This window comes from Moschus berezovskii, chromosome 26 (assembly GCF_049115385.1).
Source record: "Moschus berezovskii isolate FMDL1 chromosome 26, NW_MosBer_1.0, whole genome shotgun sequence".
Lineage (NCBI taxonomy): Eukaryota > Metazoa > Chordata > Mammalia > Artiodactyla > Moschidae > Moschus > Moschus berezovskii.
In genome coordinates, this window is record NC_142485.1 from 42034442 (window position 1) to 42059434 (window position 24993).

General features: G+C 42.5%; 1 protein-coding gene across 1 annotated transcript in view; it reads left to right on the plus strand.

Annotated features, from left to right (window-relative positions):
* The window catches only part of CSMD1 (CUB and Sushi multiple domains 1), a 1848896-nt gene that overhangs the window by 1055785 nt on the left and 768118 nt on the right, over positions 1-24993 (plus strand). Inside the window, exon 7 of the mRNA XM_088832674.1 lies at positions 6315-6427. Coding sequence (XP_088688800.1) covers positions 6315-6427 — 113 coding nt within the window. The remainder of the gene's footprint in view (positions 1-6314; positions 6428-24993) is intronic.

Sequence of the window (24993 nt, forward strand, 5' to 3'; positions counted from 1 at the left end):
ATGCCTGATGCCTGATGCCTGATTTGCTGAGGCCCTGCACGCATGTACAACCTGCTGCCGCCTCCCTCCTGTCTGGGCTGGGCTCGTCTGCCCCATCTCTGGCAGGGTTCGCAGTCCACCTCCTCCTGCTGCCTTGCACAGATGAACATTCTCACTGGCTTCAGCGAGATGCATGTCACTGCTCTTGCCCCTTGGATGTCACAGACCGAACAAGAAGAAGATGCCAGAGCTGACTTACTTCGTGTTTGCACTTGGCAGATCACGGTGCTGATGAGACATTGCAGTGTGTGAGAAGACAGGAATGGCCTTCTCTTAATGAGCTTAACTTTTTATCATCTTAAATTGTGCTGCTATTTCAGGAGCTCACACTATGAGCAAAAACAAAAGTATAGAAAATTTTTAAAAGGGGTTTATTTAGAGACTCCCAGGTGTGCAGAGCAGAGCAAGGATGAGGGCAATTTACATGGTGCCAGCCGCACCCTCAATGGGCTCACAGTTCATTCCAGGAAGCAGACATCTGTTCGGCCCCCAAAAGCATAAGATGGACACTTACGTTTCCATAGAAAGTTATGGGGCACGTATGAAAGGATTCTGAATGAAGAACTGGTTAACTGTGCATGAAATAATAAGAGAAAGATTTGTGTATAGAGTATCTTTTGCAAAAGCTTTGAAAACTGAGAACTGAGACAAGCAAACATCACAGGGTGGGTAAAATTAGCAAGAAGGAAGGGTGTAGCCATGGGAGTCTCTTAATGATAGAATCTTTGAGAGAGAGAAAGAGATTGTTATCCAGGAGAGATTGTCTTAGGACTATGAATGCCTTGAGAGTGAATAAAAAAAGCCTAACAGAAAGCACCAATTTAATGAAAAGAAGTACTGTTTGATGGAGAAGTCTTCCCCTTTTTAATAGGTGGTGAGTGTTCTTGTTTTGTTGTTGTAGTTGCTTTTCCAAGAGGGTATAGGTGTATGTGAGAAGCCTTTGGAATGACTATCTAGAAATATTTGTATCTAAATATGGGAGTTTTACATGGGTATATACACACACATTTGTAGCTGGTCTATGTATATTTGTATGCATACACACACTTTGATGCTTTTGAACCATCGTGCTGAAGAGGACTCTTGAGTGTCCCTTGGATTGCAAGGAAATCAAACTAGTCAATTCTAAAGGAAATCAGTCCTGAATATTCATTGGAAGGACTGATGCTGAAGCTGAAGCCTCAGTCCTTTGGCCTCCTGATGGGAAGAGCCAGCTCATTGGAAAAAACAACGATGCTGGCAGGGCAGGAGGAGAAGGGGGCGACAGAGGATGAGATTGTCGTCTGGATGGCAGCATCCAGACTGAAGGGCATCACTGACTCAATGGACATGAGTGTGAGTAAACTCCAGCAGATGGTGAAGGACAGGGAAGCCTGGCGTGCTACAGTCCACGGGGTTGCAAAGAGTCAGACATGGCTCAGTGACTGAACAACAACAACAAAATAACGCACTTATAATGCACAGCTCTTTTTTCATGGTTATTACTATTCTTCCCAGATAAGGACTGCATTTCATTTCCATTGTTACTTTCTTCAGTGCCCCAAATAAGGCTTCGGGTGGCAGCATTAGAAACTCAGTATAAATACATATACAAATGTGTGTGTGTGTGTGTGTTCATAAGACAGCAGATTTAACTAGTAACGTGGTGAATAACACCCAACTGGAAACATGGAATTTCAGGAACACTTCATCTGCTTGGATTACTCTAGTTAACTTTGACAGAACAGAGATAAATGAAACACCAGGCTCTGAATCATGTCAATTAAGCGTCCACGAGAGCACAGAAATAACACAGCTTCCAGACGACTTTTTCCCCAACTTGACAAGCAGTCCGTCTCTTGGAAGTCATAGGTGTATAAAGTTCCTTAGTCTCCTTAGGGAGGCTTGGTAATTTTCAGTCCGTGTGGATAGTATTCATGCTTTCTGTCTTCTTAGTCATTGCCATTAAAGAGGTTTAACCACCAAGGAACACCCCGCAACTTGTGTGATGATCTTCTAAATAAGAAAACTAGCTTAACGTCAGAAGAGTGCTCACAAAGAGCGCTCTGGGAAAAAAGACTTTAGCATTTCCAAATGCATTTCAGAAAATTATCTTGGCGAGATGAGTCTATAGCTTCCAAGTTACGTAAGTCAACAAATGAGTCACAGATGCAGGGTGAGAACGGCCTGCCTGCCCTTTTACCACGGGAATGGGGAAAGAGGAGCTGATGGAGGGTAAGTGGAAAAAGAGGCGTGATGGATATATTATAAATAGAGCCCCAGAATTTATGGTAAAGCTATTTGGAGAAAATGGAACAGCCTGGACAGTTCTATTTTGGCTCAAAGACAGTCATCGTAGCTTTAAGGATCCCAAGAGCCCTCCGTTCATTTATTTTTACTGTTGGCAGAAGCGAAACCTTGAAAGAAATGAACTTAACAATGGATTAAATTGCTTAATTTGGCCTTCTTGAATAGAATTTTTAGGACTACCGACTCCGTTAGCCGTATCTGTAGAGACTGCTCAGTGTCCTCACTGTTGGGCTTCATGAGGTTTCTGACCTGGTTTGAGGTGCTGCAGAAATGGAACACATCTACCAATTCCTGCAGAAACACCATTCCCTGGCTGATTGCACTGAGGTGTTCTTTTCCCCCCTCATCATCGTCCTTTATAAGTCCAAACATCTTTGATCCACTTGATTTCACCAGGTCCTTTCTTTCTATAGGTTCAAAATAAAGCTGTTAGTATATTGTAAGCTGATAGATAAAGACCTTTCAATGTGATCATTTCCTCTTTTCCCTGTAAAGTGGGTCTCTTGTTATCTCGTACTAATTACGTCAAGTCCACTATCAACCCATAATTTATGTCTCACTTCCCAAACTATTGATTTGTTAGAAAACCAATTCCAACAGATTTAACAGAAATACAGCTAAGAATTGTAGGGGATTTGCAGGAGATCTCACTGCAACAAAGACAGATGTACAGTCGCTGATGATTACGGGCAGGGTTTAAGCAGCACTGGTTCTCAAAAGTTACTAACAGGCATAGAGGGACGACACATCCTCCCCTACATCCTTTCTTTCAGGACTGCTTCAGACTGAAAAGGAAAGCACACACACATTAAAAGGCTGTAATGCTTTTCCATTACCACCGTAACAAATTAACGCAGACCTGATGCCTGAAACCAAGACAAATGTATTACCTTATGGTGCTGCAGGTTACAGGTCTCACACAGCTTTGGCTGGAATGAAGTTGAAGTGTCAAGGGCTGTGTCCCTCCTGGACGCTCTCGGGGCGGATGCACTTGCTTGCCTTTTCCATCCTCTAGGGGGTCACCCTCCTGCCTTGGTCCAGGACCCTTTCCTCATCAGTGACCACCCATGGAGTTCTCGCATCCCTGCCTCTGGCCCAGTTTCTCACAGGCTTCTCTCTCTGACTCACTCACTGTCTCCCTCTTCCACATTTACAGATCTTTCTGATTACATTGGGCCACCACACCGCCCAGGGTAACCTGTGACACCATCACACCGTCAAGGTGCCCCTTTCCCATGTCAGGTAACAGTCCCAGGTTGTGGAGATTAACATGCAGGCACTTGGGAGCTGTGACCACAAAGGTATTCATTTTCAATTCTTTACTTCTAAAAATCCTCTGGTCGCCCAGGACCTCAGTAAATCTACCGTATCATCTGCTGGCTTGCGTATTAATCAACTTTCTTTAAATTAGCTTGTAATGAAGGAATGACTGACTTTGTAATACAATCTTTATGTTAAATGGCAGCTCCAAGCTGAGCCCCTGCCCTTGGGAAGGTAAAGGAACTACCTACAATTTCAAGGATAGGTCTTGTATGGAGCCACCACCTGCCCCTACAGTCTCCTCTCCATAAAGAGGATGTATTTGTTGAATTCACACAGCTGAGTCAAGAAATTCATGCACCTTAATTCACTTTGGAGTATGATTCACTTGTATGGTTTGGCTCCAACCACAGAGAACAAATGATATAATTGTTGCTAAATCCTCACCTTTGATTCTACATAAAAGAAATCTGCACAAGATTTATGCATTTTTGAATGCATACACTGATTTGATATATATCATGTAACTATCTTCCTGCTTCATATTTTACAAACTGCCTCATACATAATAAAGCAGGAATCAACAAACTATGGGCCATGGGTCAAATCTGGCCCATAAACTAAGAATGATTGTTATATTGTTAAGTGGCTAAAAAGAAAAACAAACGAGTAATATTTTCTTTGCAGAAAAATCACATGAAACTTAAATGTCGTGTCTGTAAGTAAGGTGTTTGGGACATGGGGACAGCTTTGGTCCTTCAAGGGCAGAGGTGAACAGTTGCAACAGAGGCATTATGACTCATAAACCCTACAATATTTCTGCCTGACCCTTTCTTGTCAAAGTTTGTCCATTAACTCAAAACTGACATTTCCATGGGTAAATATTTGCAAGAAATGGGGGTGACAAGGGGATGTGTTTATGGCATTGTTAATGTCCGCATGCAACTAATGGGTAATTCAACCTAGCTTTTGAGATCAGAATTCCACTCAAAGAGAATCTAATTAAGGATAAGCAATATTTTTAAAGCAACAGCATAACAAATGTGGATTTCAGTTATAAAAATTTCAGTGAGTAGTTGTAGGTGAGTGGGATGGATGTGGGTTTCTGAATCCAGAATTCACTTCTCTCCTAGGCATTGTTACTAATAGGCAAAGAGGTAGGTGACCTGTTTCAAATAGAATTTGTAATGTAGTCTGACCAGGAAAAAAAAAAGTGAGGGAGGGAGCCTTCAAACAAAATTTTCCAATGATTAAATGTCTCCTGGAATGGGTCATATCCAGCATCACTAGTCAGTACCACACAAATCCTAGCAGAGAGGCAGATCTGAGTAGTGAATTACCTCTTACAGGAGATTATTTCAAATAGCGACATAAACACTGTTGCAATTGGTTCCAGTCAAGGTTTGGCTTTTCACTTTGAATGGATGCTGTGCATTTGTAAGCCTGAGAGATGAAATAGAGTACCCTGACATCAAAAATCTGCCTGTATATTTCACTGGACGCAGCTTTTCCTCAAGGTAGCAGAGCTAGCAGGGATATGCTCTACATAGCCAGCCCGAAATTCTGGGAATAGAATATGGTTTCCATCTCAACCTGGCCGTGGTGGGCGCTCCAGCCCCAAAAGGGCCCTGCCAGTTTCAGCTGAGAGGCAGTTTGTTCACCCCTGACATATCATCTGCATGAATAAGCATCACTTTGAAAATAGATTTGCAGCTGAGATGCAAAGTAACTATATGGTATATAGCCCAATGCAAGTAACATCAAAGTGCTTTGGGAACATTACCTGGCATCTGTATTGTCTCTTAAAAAACCTTGATATAGGTTGTTTCAAGTCCAGTTTACAGACTGGAAAACTGAGGTTCAGAAAGGATAACACAAGGATATAATATTTCAGTTAGTACAAGTGGAGGCAACACACATTCATCCATCCATCTGAAACATCCAGTCCAGTGGTGGTCAGGCCACTGGCCAGAGTGGAACATGTTACATCATTTCTAACCGCCAAGAGCTCCTCTGCCTGAAACGTCCTTTACTCCATAATGACACGAAGTTGTCAACAGTTGGAAGTAAATGACTCGTTTTTTCTGACAGCCAGAGTCCACCTTGGAAGTGGGCTGGCTATTTTAAACAGCTTAACCAGAGATTGAGTGTGTCACACTTTTGAAACATTTAATTTTGTTTAATATACTAATTGACACACACACATGAGGCATTTTGAATCTTTTGACAGTTCTTGTCACTAATCTCATAAACACTTCTCCACTTCAGAAGGAAGGGTCCAGGTTGTGAATCTGCAGATAGACCCTGGTGACACTGGATGTTATGAGTTGTTTGAGCCGCTTCAGGTGAAACAGAATTGCCAAGAGATCAAATACTGAAGGGCAGAATTGTATCATTTACGTATTTCTATTCCTTTGTTAATTCATTATGATCCCGGTCCATAAGAGCTCAAAAGAATATCGGCTCGCTTAGCCATCCTTAATGAAGAAGAATCAAAATGTTAAATACTTGTGAAAGCCTTCATTCCATCAAGGATGAATGTGGCATTTGTCTGTGAGCAAAGGTGAAATTCCCTGCAGCGCTTCAAGGTGGAACGCAGCTGACAAATATGTCTGTTTTAGGCAACTCAGCATGTAGAGGGTCGGCGCTCACTTGTAAAGGCGGGTTTGAGATGGGGCATCTGTGAGGCTGGTTCACAAGGGAGCTGTTTCCATTCTCTCTTACAGGCTGACCGGCATGAACCTCCCCTCTCCTGTCATCAGTAGCAAGAACTGGTTGCGACTCCATTTCACATCCGACAGTAACCACCGACGGAAAGGATTTAACGCTCAGTTTCAAGGTAAGAAGGCTTCATCTTACATGACAAAAATAGCAGAAGATACTCTGGTCCTCTGGCAACCCTGAAATTTTAGGACTCTCTTGCTGAAGATGAAACAAGAGTTATAAACTTGAATGAAAATGGCTTCTATCTCTCATACAAACCATTAAATTTGGAACAATTAGCAACTTCCTAGTAAAGTTTTACTGCAGTGACAGTATGCTGTATATTTTATTGTTTTGCTGGAATTATTTCTAAGTTTTAGCCAGTAAGTCAATGAACATGCAATAGCACTCATTCCAATCACTATGCACCCACCCAGTAAGTAACAGTTTCGGATTATTTCTTCATTTGCTTACTAAGAAGGATGTAGCATATGGGTTGCATGGAAGTGCATAAATGCATCATCTTATCATTCTTAGTCCTTAGATGTATTCACGCTCCACAAATGCAACCACCTAATGATGAGCGATTTACACACAGCTGTCCTGTGTTGTGCTTAGTTGTTTAGTTGTGTCCGACCCTTTGCAACCCCTGTACCATAGCCTGCTGGGCTCCTCTGTCCATGGAGATTCTCCAGGCAAGAATACTGGAGTGGATTGCCGTGCGCTCCTCCGGGGGATCTTCCCCACCCAGGGATCGAACCCAAGTCTCCTGCATTACAGGCAGATTCTTTACTGTCTGAGCCACCACGGAAGCCCAAGAATATTGCAGTGGGTAGCCTGTCCCTTCTCCAGGGGATCTTCCCAACCCAGGAATTGAACCGGGGTCTCCTGCATTGCAGGTGGATTCTTTACCAGCTGAGCTACCAAGGAAGCCCAGGGGGCTGCAAAACAAAAACACCAGATTGTTTGTAGTTGGGTGAAACAGAGACTTTGCCATCAATTGTATATTGGGTTGATTTTGAATCTTTTTGTGTCTAATTCTAGATACGAAAAAAATCTCACCTGGATAGCATTTTATCATTTCCTACACGTTTCCAAAAGTCAATAATTGTTATCAATACTATGAAAAAGGCAATAGAAACTATTACACATGCATCTGAAAATAAAGCAAACTAGGATGGCTCTGTCAGAAAGCTAGATGCTTTCTCAAGCAAACTTCTCCAGCTTTCCCCAAACTGTGGCCAATTCAATGAAGGCAGAATTCCCTGAACACTTGGCACATGCAAGCTGGGACCCTAAAATGAGGAAATGACAACAACCCCCATGCTCCAGAAACTCGCAAATCACAGGGAAAGTGTGCAAACAACTCTGTCTATGAAGGATAGAACATAAAGTCATACATGCCACTGAGGGAGGTTTTAATAATGTTCCAGCTGGTGAGTCTGAATGCCACCTATCCGAAACACATTTATTTTCTTTTTATAAATTTTATTGGAGTATAGCTGATTCACAATGTTGTGTTCGTTTTGAAACACATTTTGAAATCCATAATGCCTGGACTATGTCCTTTTGGGCAAGAAGTAAAAAAAAAACAAACAAACTAAGAGTGATTTTCAGGGTTTTAAATCCAGATGATGCTGAGGAGGGGCCTGTGGTAGGTTTACCTGCCACTGGCCCACAGGCGCATGGACCTTCACAGAACGTGCCTGACTTGGAGGCCAGCGACAATTTTATTTCGCCTGAATGCACTTTGTCTATAAGGAGCATTGTCCATCTCTCAGTTGCTTCTGATGCTGCCAGAAAGTTCTCAGATTGCAAATGTACTGCCTTGAACTTGAGGAGAGTCACACGAATTTGTTTTCACTAATCCCAGGACCCAGGCAAGGACGATATTTTTCTTCTCAGACCTGCCTTTTTGTGCCTTGATCTCCCAAGGCCATGTATTCTAACTGCAGTTATAGGAAAGCACAAACCAAAGGGAACTGGGGTCTCATGGGTATATAATGGGGGGAGCTGAGGAATACCCCACTCAGTGCTGGAGGAAATCCTGAGTTTTCTCCATATTATTTCCCATCAATAGATACATCTGTCTCTGATTTAAGACCCTCGTAGAGCACTATTTGGAATCACAATTGATGGATCAGTTGGTGCATTATAGAGTTATTGCTAAACTGGTGACTGATCTTCTCCAAAAGTCCTACTTAGTTGATGCGTATAGAAGTACAGAAATATTTCCAGGTGTAATCCTCTCAAATTGAATCTGGCACCTGGACCTGTGACTGAAAGATGAAAAATAGAATATCAAGTTTGAAGATGCTTGCTTTGTAGATACAAAAAGCAATTGCAATGTTGCAATACCGCATATCAGCCACTGGTTTTGTATGTATATTATGTATAATATGTTCATATATATTTGTATATATGTATATAACTGATGATTAGAAAAATTAGTATGTAACCAGCCAGCCTCCTCTGCCCATGAGATTCTCCAAGCAAGGATACTGGAGTGGGTTGCCATGCCCTCCTCCAGGGGATCTTCCCTACCCAGGGATCAAACACACATCTGTTTTATCTCCTGCATTGGCAGCCAGGTTCTTTACCACTAGTGCCACCTGGGAAGCCCATATTAAAGTATATTTGTGTATATATGTAAGTGATGATTAGAAAAATTTGTGCATAAAACCAAAGAGACGAAGATGTGAGAATGCAAGGAGGGGTACTCGTGGCTCAGCAGTGATGTGGAAGAAAACCGCTCAGGCCGGTGCTGAAGCTCTCGTCCAGGACTAAAGGGTGGCAGGGGCTGCCCTTTCTTCACTGGCCACGGGCCTTATATCACAGGAAAGGTCATGACATCACAACCAAGGCCGGATCTCAGCTGACTATCCATGGACAGTCAGATGCAGCCCTGGATGTCATCCTTTTGAAAGCACAGGTTACCAAACAGAGAGGAACCAGGATGATTAGTAAGAAATATTCCAAAAGTGGCACTAAGGACGCTGAATAGGAGCCTGGTCAATGCCAGGCAGGAAGGCGTCATGTGCAGTGTTCTGGCTCCTGGGGGTAGAAGCCACAGGTGCAGCTTCCTGCCGACCCCAGAACAAGCCAGCGGGCAGCAGAAGGCAGGACACAGAGCATTGGCCCACCAGGCCCCTGAGAGCCCCTGGCCACCCCGCTGACATCCCCGCTGGACACACCACTGCCTGGACGTGGCAGAGAGGCCTCCGTATTTTCACTCTGAGGACAGATACTTGCTGTCTTGTAGGAAGGTATGCTGTTCTTGTAAATTTTCTTTTTCCTTTTCTTCCTAGATTGAACATCAGGAAGCCCCAATTTACATTGTACTATATTTCAACTAAAATTCAAGGGGGAAAAAAATGCTGTTGTTATTACCTCTACCCTTGCTAAGAAGAAAACAAAGTAGAAGAACAATCTAGAAAACCAGCAAGAACAATAATAATAGTGAAAACACGGTGTCTAGTGAAAGCTAGTTTAATATCTATGTAAATATTCTCTCAAAGAATCTGAATCTTGGGGTATTTGTTGGAGAAGGGGAACATTAGAAAACACATTTTTGTGCTCACTGCCTTCAACATTATTGTAGTAACATTTATAATTTGCAGTCATTCTTATGACTATAAAATTTCCATCAGTGTTACTCAGAGTGAATGAGACAGCAGATTGTGTGAGATTCCTGTGAAAACTCATTGTGTTCCTAAGCTGCCAACGCAGCCCCCTGCTGGCATCTCTGCCATCGAATCTGCCGCTCTGATGGGGAGAATGAAGCCTGCAGAGATTTTTAACTTCTAAAAACAAAGAATCCATTCCTTTTGACTTGGGGCTTTTCTTGGTCAGATAAACAGCCGTCCACCAGCGTAGCATGGTCTTTCCTGTCTTCCTTTATGTTTCTACTTTTCATCTTCCTTTCTTCTCTGAACCTTGCACTTTATTCTTTGACTTTTCTCTCTTCGATCATGCCATCAAGTTATGCCAGAAGTAGAAGTAAGGTTGACTGACAGGTAAAATCACTCTGTAGTTGCTAAATATATTCACCTTTAAAATAGCATTATGAGCAAAAACACGCGGCAAATGCAATAAAAGCCACTTGGTAGATTTGCAATATCATGTGTCTCTTATGGACCCTCACAGAATGACAGATTTATGTAGGACATGCTATTCTTTAAATCAACTGAAAATTGAGCCCATTCTTTATATCTTGCCTCCATCATTAATTATAATTAAATAAGTGCCTTTTTTGCACAACCCATCATGCAGACATTTCTGATGTCTACAAGATAATTTTTTTAAAGATATATTAACCTTGAACCATGAGTACCTCTCCAGTATGAAGTAGCTATATATGTATCAAGCTCCAGTTTTACATGTTTATCTGACTATTTGTAAAAATACAGTTTTCACCAAATGAAATTCCCATTGATTTCTGTAATTGAACAATCATGTGGAAAATATTTGTAATAAAGTTCCAGTTTACATAGAGAATACTCTATCTTTTAAATCAAGGGAAAACCTGACTGTAGATTTAAATTTTGCATTGACACAAATAATTGGCATTCTTTTTATTTCATTCTATACAACTACTGATTTTTCCTTTTTATTAAAAATGAAGAACTTTGTATAAAATGACTTTTCTGTTGTTAAACACATGTTTTGGGGCTTCCCTGGTGGCTTGGTGGTAAAGAATCTGCCTGCCAGTGCAGAAGACATGGGTTTGATCCCTCATTGGTGAATATCTGGCATGCTTTGGAGCAACTAAGCCTGTGCGCCACAAATACTGAGCCTGTGTTCGAGACCCGGAGAGCCGCAACTACCGAGCCCTTGTGCCCTAGGGTGTGTGTTCCACAGCAAGGGAAGCCACGGCAGTGAGAAAGCCACACCCCACACCTGGAGAGCAGCCCTCACCCACCCAGAGCTAGAGAAAAGCCTGTGCAGCAATAACGATGACACAGCCAAAAATCAATAGATAAAGCATGTTTTGGAAAATTAGAAGCTTCATCTTTTGAGGTTAATTCAAATTCACGTAGAAATCACGCATTCTCCCTTCATTGTGCAGGGCTCCCCTTTGCTGTAACCTGAAATACAGTCAGAGGCTCTGCCTCCGAGGTCAAGGACCTGGATCCTGAGGCCCTTTGTTTCTGTGTCTCTGTCTAAGCCGGTAAACAGTAAGGACCATAAACTAGAACCTGGAAGGGGCTCAATTGTCATACAATGTGTTGAAGATGTGAAGGAAACCAAGAGCTCTTCCTCTTCCTGGGGTTCCTGGAGCACTGGTCTGCAGAGCCAGTGAGGAACCCCCAGGTGGCGCTCTGGCTCATTTCTGTGGCCTTGGGCACCGTGCTCCCTTCCACTGATGGGACATTCCAGGTTTCCTGGTTTTCTTTCAATCAAAATAGACTAGTGAAATCTCATCTTATAACCTCTAAGTAATTCTTACTGTTTAGTCGCTCAGTCGTGTCCGATTATTTGCAACCCCATGGACTGTAGCCCCTCAGGCTCCTCTGTCCATGGGATTCTCCAGGCAAGAATACTGGAATAGCTTGTCATTTCCTTCTCCAGGGGATCTTCCCAACCCAGGGATCAAACCTGGGTCTCCTGCTTTGGTAGGCAGATTCTGTACCAATGAGCCACCAGGGAAACCCATGTAATTCTTAAAACCTCAAAAAGGCAAAAAGAGTTTTTAATAAATATAAATTCACTAAAATCAGAAACACATACCACTTTCCTTAAATATATACTTTAACTTCTCTCAGAACCAGAGATTCCTACAACTCTAGGACTTTCAATAATTCACAGAAGATGCCCATCTCTGTTTCCAGCTGCTGACTCTTGTCCTCTTCTTTTTCATTAAGTACTTTTTATTAGCCAATATCCTTTCTGCCTTGTGGATCTCACTATCTTAGTCTATAAAATGAGAATAACAATATCTGCCTCCCCAGATCATCGTGGGTAGCAAATAAAATGAAAAGAAAGTGTGGTGAGCGCTTTGTAAACAGCACCAAGATGTCAGCGCTTGCTTCACCCATCAGGAAGCTTCCTCGAGCTTAGCATCTTCCTCACCAAATTAACAAAAACAAGCAGTTTGTACTTCAACTGGGATATTTTTAAGGGATTTTTAAAGGGATATTTTAAAACTTAACGAACCGACTGTTGCCTTGCATTGTTGGCAGTAGTGTAGACGGGCACAGACCCTCTGGACAGCTGTTTCAAGGTAAAATTGGACCCCTGTCTTCTCTAGACCCGGCAATTCCACTCTGGGTACATGCCCACCAGAAACGAGCACAGGTGTGCCAAAGGAGAGAGAACACGTTTACCCCTGATTGTCAGACTCTTCAGTAAACCTAAATGTAATCTCACAGACACACTGTGGAATGAATAGACCCAGACACAGATACACGCACCCTGCATGGTCCATTTACCTGACATCAGGGGATCTGCAAAATCATGGTTTACATCAGTTGTTATTGACGTTCAGTCACTCTGTCGTGTCTGACTCTTTGTGACCACGTGGACTGCAGCATGCCAGGCTTCCCTGTCCTGTGCTGTCTCCTGGATTTGCTAAAAATTATGTCCATTGAGTCGGTGATGCCATCCAATCCAACCATGTCATCCTCTGTTTCCCCCTTCTACTCCTGCCTTCAATCGTTCGCAGCATCAAGGTCTTTTCTAATGAGTCTGCTCTTCATATCAGATGGCCAAAGTATGGGAGCTTCAGCATCAGTCCTTCCAATGAATATTCAGGGTTGATTTCCTTTAGGATTGACCGGTTGGATCTCCTTGCAGTCCAAGGGACTTATTGCTAAAGAAGAGCACCATGCTTTTTGCGTGTTTACATTTCAGTTTAAAAAGTGTTTTGAAAAAGGGTCAGAACAATCCCCTTCCTCCAAAATGTGAATTTCTATAGAATTTTCTTACAAATAGGCACAGACAAAAATACCTAGAGGTCCCCCCACTCAATGTCATGATTCTGTCAAAGGTCAACATTAGGAAGGGGCTCCCACCGCATAGGAGGGAGGGGGACAGTAAGCAGTGGCCACATCACACAGCCTATAAATACATGGCAGCCCCAGGCCATCCGCAGAACCTTCTGTGTTCTCTGTCCATTGTCATCCTCTCAACTCTATTTCCTCCACAGACTTGCTGCACTGCTTCCTTTGCTGCCAATCAGAACACCTTTCCTTAGGGAGCAGCGATTTATTTTTGTGAAAGGGAACTCCCAAAGAAAAGAGCGTCACTATAAGACAACTATAAGCAAGAAACAGCTTTATCCATTTTCACCTCTGCTGGTGTCGGAGGGAGCAGAAGGGCTGTTGGAGACAGTTTCCCAGAGGAAGGGCCACCTGGATGTGTCCAGGGCATCCAGGAAGAAGGAGCGGAGGGATCTGGGCAAAGGAGCATCGAATGCAGAGGGGCGTTCGGGCTTCTACAAACACAGCCCGTCAGTCCTGGGGTCAGAGGGGAGGCAGAGGAAGACAGGGAGGAGAGGCATGCAGGGGAAAGGGAGGATTGATGCTGCCCTTAGAAACTGTAACTGGGGGTAAGTGGAGGATCTCCGGAGAGTTTGAGGAGTGGGATGGGAGAGCAGTGCACACAACTCTATTGCCAAGGCTGCAGGGTGGTCCCCTTTGATAGCTCTTGGTGGCTAGAGGAGTGGGGGGTTGGCGGATAGCCTGGGGCATCTCAGGAAGAAGGGTTGCCGGGGGGACACTCTGAGACACTGGGTACAGGAACGGGGACTGACCCCAAGTCATTGTATTTAACAAAGATGAAAAAATGTGGCTGAGATAAAGACATAACACGCCCTTCATCCCAAGGCTCAGCCATGGGCCTCCTGGGTGGCTCAGCTGAAAGGAATCCGTGTGCCAGTGCAGGTGACGCAGGGAACAGGAGTACAGTGCCTGGGTCAGGAAGGTCCCCTGGAGGAGGATGGGAGCCCACTCTAGTAGAGAATCCCATGGGCGCAGGAGCCTGGTGGACTATAGTCCATGGGTCACAAAGAGTCAGACCTGAGCATGCGCACCACCCAAGGCTCAGTCACCACCACATTTAAAGCATCAGTATATTTGACAGAGACCGTGTCCATCAGAGGGGAGTGTGTGTGTGTGTGTGTGTGTGTGTGTGTGTGTGCGTGTGCACGTGCAATGGTGATCATGGTAGATGCAAGCAGTGGTGGCCTGTGTTCTTCAGAGCCCAGTGAACCAGACCTGGACAAGAGACACGGAATGGATTCCAGGCTCAGTAAGCAGTGGCCTGGCTGTGACCCGCTTCCTCCAGGGAACACACACGGGAGGGAGCTTGTGTTAATTAGCACATCGTCAGATACTTGTGGAGAGCCCACAGTGTGCCCGCAACGCCTCCATCTGTGCTGGGAAAGCCCCATTTCTCACGGAGCTGGCCTCATGTGGAGGGAGACAGAAATCCATCAAACAAGTTGAGTGCATGCTGGTGGGGGAAACATTAGGGTCTCAGTCAAGAAAGGCCCTTCAGTGGGAACGGTGTCTGAGCTGAGATCCAAGTGACTTGTCTCGGTTAGGAAAAGAGCTACGTGGGCAGTGAAAAAGGCAAGTGTCAGTACTCTGCAGGAGGAGGAGCCGAGGAAGAACACAGAACGCTGCAGGACGATAACTGCAGAGACAGGTCAGGGAACAGTCCGTGGGGCCCTGTGGGGTCTGCAGGGGCCGGTCAGTCTTATTTGATCTATGAGGCAAGGCTCTGGAATGTCTGGAAAGTGAGGAGGCAGGTGTGAGATCTGAGCACATCATTTGAGCTCATCTGTAGAGAAAGCCCTCCCTGTCCCCTCCAAGGGCAATGGGGAGTCTTCTACGCAAATAGATGGCCCTGTCTTCTCTCTCATCTGGGTTCCTGGGCCCCAGTCCTGAGATATGGATCATGTCACAGCACCAGCAAATCGTGCTTTCTCATCTGCAGGGTAGAGGGCACGGCTGAGCTCAGGTGATGGGCTGGGGCAGCACACCTGGGGTCACCTGCCTGCAGGGCTCTTGTCCTGGCCCAGGTGACATACCCGTCACCTGCTTCCACCGGCCCAAATTCCAGCCCCACTGCATAGCGTTGTGTGGCCCGACTGTACATGACATATTAGACCCACCCCCTTAGCCTTTGTAAAAGAAGGGAAGCGGGTGTGATTGTGTGAGTGTGTGCCAGGACATTCACAGACCACAAGGTGAAAACCCATCGTGACCAGAACAGGACAGAAACAATGTGCCTCAACTCAGGAGTGGTAATAACTGCTTCCATTAGACATCGGGCACAGGTTCTTACTAATGTTGGAAAAGAGAGCATCTTTCTTAAGGAAAGTGCATGGTTTTACTCATTAGAGATGTTAAATTAATATATAGAAGGCTCACCTGGAGACGGCCTAATGGAGTAAATCAACTTTTGAGTCCATTCCAGACTTTTGATTTAAGTCAGTGCATCTTCATGTATTGATTGATTTAAAACTTGTGTTTGAAATATTCATGGACAGTAAATCATAGCCATTCCACATAAAAGCACTTAAACTAAAGCCTCCTTTTCCCTCCTAAGTGTGGTTCCCACTGGGCAATTGGGAACTAACAAAATTATTCAGTAAATCACGGCTGTTTAGAATACATTAATATGGGAGCCCAGGTAGATGTTACGTTCTTATGCTTGGTGAGTATAAAAGCTTCGGTGGTTATTACTCCCCCGGTAAACTGTCTTTCCACAATTTTTATTTACATGCCATTAGATGTAAATTATTCTGGTTTTTGGTTTATCAGCTCCTAACTGTGCTCTTTTCATGCTTTCGCTCTCTAAGCTGGTAGTTTAATCAGTCCAATCTGGAGGCTGTGTCTAGTTTTTTTGCTAAATGTGCATGTCCATTTCTTATAAGGGACTGAATGCTTTGGAAGTTAAAGCATCATGGTGTACTTGGCCCGTGCCAGGGGGCTGCCAGTATTTCCACTGAGAAACCCTTGTGGAATTTCTTCACTGCCCCTGCCCTGATGCTGATATGGCAGGGAGGTGCTGGCGTTAACTGCTTACCCGAGGTAGTTGCTGCTCAGAGCTACAGGGACATGGATGGTCAGTCAGAGCTGTGTGGAAGCCGGGAAGCTTGAAAAGGCACAAGCCATGTCACTTGTTCTCTTAATCACCAGTCAGATGACTCCGATTGTACACTGACAGTTCTGCTTGATGTAACACAGATTTTAGGGTGAGCCCAGGGAGGGAGCATTGCTATCCCTGAGGCTGCCTCCTTTTAGTTAGAGCTTCACGTCCCTCATGAAACGAAGGTTCTGTCTCTTCTGAGGAAAAACACAAGTCTCAACTCTTGTGTTGAGATCCAGCTCAGATCCAGACGTGGGGTGAAAATGGGTTTTGAAGCAACATGGAGCAAAAGCTTATTTCTGGGCACCTGTGGAATCTGGTTTCCTCAAATTGCATCAGCATGTTTACAGTTGCAAAAAGAACACCGATATTCCTAATGGTGTTTCTTTCTGCTTAATTGAGGCATAATTGACTAATAAAACTGTACATATTCAAAGTGTGCAAGATGATAATTTGACATACACAAAGGATACAGGATTCTCACTATCAAGTTAATAAACACACACATCACTTTACATATTTACCTTTTATTTTTGGTGAGAACTTGTAAATTCTCTTCTCCTTGGAAATTTCACTCATACAATGCAGCGTTGCTACCTGTTGTCACCATGGTGTCCATTAGGCCCGCAGACCTTAGTCATCTGATTACTGAAAGCTTGTTCCTTTTACCAGCCTCTACCTGTTTCTCCCAGCTCCAGCCCCTGGCTACCACTTGTCTATTTTCTAACTGACTCAAGTTCAAGACCTTAAGCAAGTCAAAATTAGAGGTTTACTTCTAGAAATGGTTACAAAGACCAGTGTCTCCTGCTTTCCTTAACCCAGATATTATCTGCCCAGCTACAAAACTGCGACACCTGAGAGCTTTTAAAAAGCTCTGAGATTATGATTTGTTGATTTAAGATGAGGACCAGCACTGGTATTTTTTAAGGCTTTCTGGATTATTCTAATGTGGAGCCAGAGTTAACAGAATGATGGAAGCTATCTGTAAGTGTTCTGATACTTAATTTTACAATTTATACCACCAGTGATAATCTTCACTGCTTTAAAATTAAAAGTGGTGACTATTGCTTAACATTTTGAAATTCAAAATTTAATTCCTATTTGAATCCTCTACATAAAAACAATCATATATTAGAAATTACCTTGGAGTGTATCAGAATGAATATACAAAAAAACAAATCTACTGTGATAGTAACAAAAAAGTGAGGTATTTTTTATCTCTTATTTTAGTTAATAGTTTAAAGAATTGTAAGGCACAGAGCGTGCTATGTATTTATGAATATATTTAATTGATAGGGCATTCCAGAGAAGGAAATGGCAACCCACTCCAGTATTCTTGCCTGGAGAATCCCAGGGACGGAGGAGGCTGATGGGCTGCCATCTATGGGGTCGCACAGTCAGACACGACTGAAGTGACTTAGCAGCATGGGACACTCAGTCTAGTCTTATAAAGTCTAATATCTTCATTAGTTTAATGTTTAGTCTTTAAAATGACTTAGAATATATTTGTTAATTCAACCTTCAATACAAAGGTATGGAATTTGGCCTTTTTCTCAAAGCATATTTGAGAATATTCTTTTCTTTGTTTGAAGTAATTTATCTTTTCTGTTCAGAATAACTTTTAGGCAATTCCAAGCACGGAGACCAAAGTTTCTACAATGTGTTACGTTGCTTAATGCCAGTGTTAACTTTAGACCTGTATTGATTGCTATTGGTATCTACATGATAACATTGATTTAAAATTTAACTAGAACAAAATTCTTCTGTCATATGTTGATTTCCATTTACTTATATTAACCTGAGATGTACTGAACACCTACTATTAGCAAGACATTGCAACAGATAATATGAGATTGCAGTGAAGAGCATACATCTCCTGCCTGAAGTACTTTTTGGAACAACGGGGAAGACCAGGCTTGCTTACTTTTGCTGTTGTGATTCTCATGTATTTTTTATCTGCCTTTATTTGGGGATTGTTACCTCTGACCTTAGAATTGAACAGGATGGGCTCAAATTTAAAATAATAATATGAACTTTACCAATGTGTCTGTTGAAGGGAAAGGTAATTATTAATTTAACACCAACATTTATCTTTATTTTTTTTAATTAAATGTAATTACATAAAAATAGGTAGTGGTAGAATACTAATACATGGTAGTTATAACTTTTTTCAATGTTGTCTCAACAAATAATAATACATATTTTTAAGAATATATGAATTACATGATATATTGCTGCTGCAGCTAAGTCGCTTCAGTCATGTCCGACTCTGTGCGACCCCATAGACAGCAGCCCACCAGGCTCCCCTGTCCCCAGGATTCTCCAGGCAAGAGTACTGGAATGGGTTGCCATTGCCTTCTCCAACATGATATATTAGGAATATATAAATCATAGTAGTAGGCATATTGTAAGCATTGGATATGGGAAAGTGGTTAATGATTCACTGTCTCCACCTTCAGGAGTTTATAATTTAATTGGTAGCTTGCAATATATATTTGGGTCAGTTTCCCCATTGAAAATGTAGTCTCTCCAGGCAGACTCCATGCATATAAGCAAGCTTTTATTTGTTTATTTTTAACTTCACATTTGTCTGAAATCCTAGGTTACAAGTAGACTTCCAGTAGAACATTTTGTCTAATCATAGAGAATACAGAGCTGGAATGATTGCTTCCAGTTACCGGTGGGCTGTAGAAGACTCACTTTATAGACAGAAGACAGATGCAGACAGGTATTCAATACAGAGACTGGTCAGTGGACAGACAGACGGACAGGACTTCTGACGGGGATGGGAGCAGAGGACGCAGTGTGAAGTGGACAAAGACATGCTTGCGTGAGTGTGAAGCTGAGAAGAATGAGGGGTAATCCAGACTGAAAGGACAATTTGAGAAGTACAAAAAAAAATCAAGCATGCTTGGACAAAGTTTAACTCGATTTGACATCTGTGGAAGATCACTACTGAAAAGTATGCTTGGGCCAGAATGTGACTGACGCTATAAGGAACCCAAACAGCTTTCTGTGGGCACCAGGAGCTTCCTGAAGGTCACCTGGGCAGGCCTGACCTTCGAGGCTGGATTTAAAGGGTCAGAGAAATCAGCGTGTCATTGCCACAAGGAACTCGGACTATTGTAGGGCGCGCAGTTCTTTCTAAACTTGCCGACACATTCAGAGAACAGAAACTTGGCATAGTGTCCATTTCCCAATGAGGTGCTTAGAGAGTCCTTATCACTGACATGTTTTTATCATGCCAGAAGGGATCCGTCTGCACTATTCACACTGAATAATTCAGGTTTTAACAAACAGTTAATCCCCAAGTCAAACAATGCATATCATAGGCATGCAGAAATAAGTCTGTCTACTGCAAACTCTAGAGCCAACGGAAATTGGATCACATTTTATTTACTGAGATCCCGGGGAAAAAGAGCATCATATCTGTCATGAGATGTGCATAGTATGGTGATTAACTAGTGAGTCTGGACTAGACAATCTCACCTTATAAACTCTCTTGTGACACCGTCTCCTTTCCCGTCTTTCACCGTAAAACCTCTTGAAAGGACGCCCTACAGAGCATGCTAACCCCCTGGCATCCTGCCTTGTGGTCCAGAACCTCTGAACTGCCAAGCCCTGCCTTATTCGCATGTGAATTCTCCCGCTTGATAGCCCACAAATGAAGAACTGGATTAGGTTCTGCACTCGCCCCTCTGTGCACCTCACATGGGGCAGCATCTCCCTCCTGAGCCTTGGGAGCCGATGCTCAGATTGGGACACAGGAACCGCTTACTCCTCCTTCCTTACTTCCTTTTGCACCTTCCTTGGGTGCAGATCCCTGCGTTTACCTCACCCCTCTTCCCCGTTACATGTCATGGAGTCTGCCTCCAGATTCCCTTCGCTTGTCTCTGCACCATCGCGTCAGATCCCAGCATCGCACACCCGCTGCTCCTTGTGTCTTCACTGTGCAGACCCCCTCGCCTCTTCTCCACCCGTAAACCGCACCTTCCTTCTCGGTGTGATAGAGCGATGCCGCCCGCTTCTGAGAGCTCCTGCTGACGTTTCTCTGTCACGTAGTTCTTGACTTGTATTGTAGTTCAGTCACCAAGTCGTGTCACACTCTGCCACCCCATGGACTGCAGCACACCAGGCCTCCCAGCCTCTCACCACCTTCCGGAGTCTGCCCAAGTTCATGTGCACTGAATCGGTGATGCCACCCAGCCATCTCGTCCTCTGCTACCCTCTTCTTTTGCCTTCAATCTTTCCCAGCATCAGGGTCTGTTGATTAGTCTTTAAGTTTGTGCTGATCAGTAAGGTAGCCACTGGCCCTGTGTGAGCACTGAACACTTCAAATGTGGCTCTTTCAGGTATGAGCTGTAAGTATTAAAGGCCTCGGATTTCAATGGCAATGTGAAAAAAAAAATGACTAAGACATTGCGAGTTGAAAGGATGATGCCTTTTATCATTTTAAATATTTTTAAACTGTTTGATGTGTCTATCTGAAAATTTTAACTTGCATAAGTGGTCACATGTGTGGCCCACACTTTATTTTACCAGGCAGCTCTGGCATAAGATTGGGAGTCAAATATTTAAAATATCAACCTTGCCAATTTCTTTCAGAAAAGGGTAATTATTAATTTTAATATCTACCTTTATATTTATTTCTTTTTTAAAATAAATGTAATTATGTAAAAATAGACAACAGCTGGTAGGAAATTAATACATGGTAGTTTTAAAATGTTTAATATTTATCAATCAATAATAATAGATATTTTAAAAAATATATGAATTATATGATATTTTAAGAATATATAAATCATACATAGCAGACACACCAAATACAACTGTCTGAAATCTTCATACTAAACCTATGTCTTGGTTTAAAATTTTAGTTTAAAAATTTAATAAACCAAAATCTGTAAGAATTCAAAGTGTATGCTTTACTACCATTTATTCTTCAATCTGAATAAGTTTTGTTTTTTTTCTTTTCTTGGAAGTGAAGAAAAGATAGGGATTATATGAAATTTTCCAGGGATTGAGAAAGAATTATACTACGAAAGAGAAAAAGAAGAAAAAGAATATTTAAAAAAGAAGATAAGCATTTTAAACAAAAAAGAGAGAAGAAAGAGTAAACAAATGTGGATTTTTTTTTTTTAATTCTCGAGATTGACATGGACCAACCTTTGATATCCTGATTAAAATCTGAGTGTACGCTCCCAAGAGGCCTCTGTGCTGCTCAGTAGGGGAACTCTGAGCTCTGTCCCTGTCTTTAGTCTCCAGGACAAGGGCCAACAAATGTCCCAGATCCCACAATGGTGATAAAATGTCCATGTCACACATGAGCAGCTCCGTTCCTTATTATGACCTTGGCCCGAAGGAAGCTAAATCAGCTTATGCTCCCCACACATTAGTCCTGACCACATAATAAGTGACATCATGAGTTTTATTAGAATGATTTTATTTTTTAAAACTTCCTATTTAAAAATTTCTTGGAAAACCCCACTTGGATTGCAATTTGCTTAACTGACAAAAATTCTCACAACTTGCGTGTGAAGTAAGTGCCCTGCTGAAATAATTAAAATTATTATTTGCAGCTATTGAAAAAGCAGTGACTGTGGAGAACTAAAATAATGCAGAATTTAAATTCAGTGAAATTAATACCTTAATACCTTGGATTTTCATTCTGTGAAAAAGTGGTTTTATATTTTGAAAATTCCTTTATATTTAATTAATTCATTCAGTGACACCGGGAGAGTCCAGGAGAATTTTAATTACAAGTATACTGAAGATGAAAGAGAGTTCTGGCATTATTTTTTCTCTAATGTTTAGAGAAAAGGTCATCTCTGCTTAAAGACTTCTGTTAGCACTGTATACTTCTTGAAGTTCTTCTATTTACCTGCTTCTCTGAATGGCCACTAAGTTAAAATGTCTGCATCACTTATTGCTAAAAAACTGGAGGAAAAAAATTCAATCCCATTGTATCTCCACTGGTTATGAAATCTATTGCTTTCATCTTGATAAGGGTAGATCAATAATTTAGTATTTAATACTCTTTGTGCCCTTCAGACTCCTTTCAATGTTCCTTTTTTAAATTTCTTTATAGGATTAGCAATTTGCAAATTGTATTTTCAGTCTTTTCTTATGAAATAAAGTTATAACTCAGATGACCCTTTAAGGATTATTTCTTTGGGGATTATTATCCTTTAGGCTTTATTTCATTAGCTAATTTTAATCTAATTAGTTCTAGACAGGAAGCATATAGTTTTGCCTGTTCATATAATTTTCTTAGCAACAGGTACTCAAGAAATGAGTAGATGTGATCCTTTGTGCATTTTTGACTACTTAGAGTTTAAATGATAGGTATTAGAAATTAAAAAAAAAAAAGAAGCCTCATTGAACATTCTAAAAATCTCCCTCTTTCTAGCTCTGTTGAAAAACACAAGCTGTCTTCTTTCTTCCTCTAGAAATTGTCATGTCTTATAGACAATGAAAAGAAAGTTTCTTCAGAGCAAATTTAAAGACATGCTCAAAACAGATTAGTTTAAAAAACAGCTCTGGGAAAACATATCTGTAATAAATCCTAATTCAAATAGCTTCAGTAAAAAATATTTCTATGCAAAAAATTCAAAGCCTTCCTCCTGTTCCATAGTTGAGCTATACACACACACACACACACACACACACACACACACAGGGTCAGGAAGATTCCCTGGAGAAGGAAATGACAACCCACTCCAGTATTCATACCTGGAGAATCCCATGGACAGAGGAGCCTGGAAGTTTACAGTCCATGGGGTTCCAAAGAGTTGGACAAGACTGAGCGACTAACACTTTCACCTTCGCTTTCATACTTTACTACACTGAATCCAAGATAAGAATGTTTTCATATTTTAGTGTCTCCAAAGGGAGGATTAGGTATTTCTCAGTGTTTTATCTTGGCCCTTTCTCAGTGGTGTATATGATAATTCTGCATCCTAGTCGTCATGTCTTACATGTGATGGGATTCTCTAACAGGAAATGATCTGATTGTAGGCACTTCTATTTTCCAGAAATTAAGACTCTTGTGATACTACTCTGTCCCATTTCCTGCCCACCACTCCATCCCAGGACCCCGCTGCACATGCAGAGTTCTAGAAGCTTCTCCTACCTCTACATGTGACTGTCCTGAGGGGAAGAGCAAAAGCAATAGGAAGAAAGGGAAAGGAGAAATACTGAAGTCTTAGGGGAGTTATAATTGGTATTAATTAAATTTGTAAAAATAATACAAACAAGAAATCATCTAAAATTAATATCATAACATATGGTACAACATTACAATGTAAGAGTTTAAACATCATTAGATTTAACTATGGAATGCTATATCCTTATTTAACTGTGCAATGCAGGAGACCCTGGTTCCATTCCTGGGTCGGGAAGATCCCCTGGAGAAGGGAAAGGCTACCCACTCCAGTATTCTGGCCTAAGGATTTCCATGGGCTGTATAGTCCATGGGGTTGCAAAGAGCTGGACACAACTGAACGACTTTCACTTTGACTTTCATGGACTGCAAGTAATCAGCAAACATATTCACTTTGAAAGACTTCAAAATGTTGATTGACAGAAAGCTGAGTGTCACACACTGAATCCTTATTTATAAAGATAATGTCAGAACTTGGCCATAATATATGGGTGCTAGGGGAAAGGATGGGGGAAGGGATAGTTACGGACTTTGGGATGGACATGTACATATGACTCTGTTTAAAATGGATAACCAATAGATACCCACGTGAGTAGCACATGGAACTCTGCTCAATGTTATGTGGCAGCCTGGATGAGATGTGGGTTTGGGGGAGAATGGATGTGTGTTTATATACGGCTGAGTCCCTTTGCTGTGAGCCTGAAATTACCACAACATTGTTAATTGGCTATACCCTAGTACAATATAAAAAAGTTTAATTTTTTTTAAAAGATGATAAGAAGATAAGACTGTCTAGAGGGAAAGGTGAGGGAAAGGGAGATGACATTCCTTATGGATCCAGCACCACATACTTTAACTACACATACAGTTTAAAGCTGAAAACTGAAAAGGCTTTGTCACCAAAGTGGCAGGGGAGGAGATCTGGGTGTCCATCCCCTAACAAAAATAAATAACATACAATTACTTGTGAGCAAATACAGCTCTGGGTGTGCTTGGTGGAGCAAGAAGTCCAGGAATAACTGCATGGGAGGGGTAGGGAGAAGTTCTGTATTGCTTTCATCATTCCACCCCCAGGTGCGGGCAGCAAACTCTCACCAGAAGGTTCCTCTCAGGCACAGGAGAGTCTTTCCAGGCACCACATGAAGGGGGTGCCCCACCCTGGAGAAGCCAACAATGACCCGCCCACCCCTGGGCAACATTTGCCCCCAGCACCCCATGGATTTTCTTCTTTGCAGACTCCATCTGTCTGAGTCCTAAGCCCTCTGTCCTGATTGCTGGGTCCTCAGCCAGGGCTGCCACGGGGACCCCAACCCTGGCACCCTGAGCAGATAGAACACTCCATGCCTGGCTGCAGCTAGCCCGGCCCTGTCTCAGCCCTCACCTCCTCAGGTGAGCCCACAGTCAGCTCTCGCCACCTTGCACACACTGGCAGCAGTCTTTGC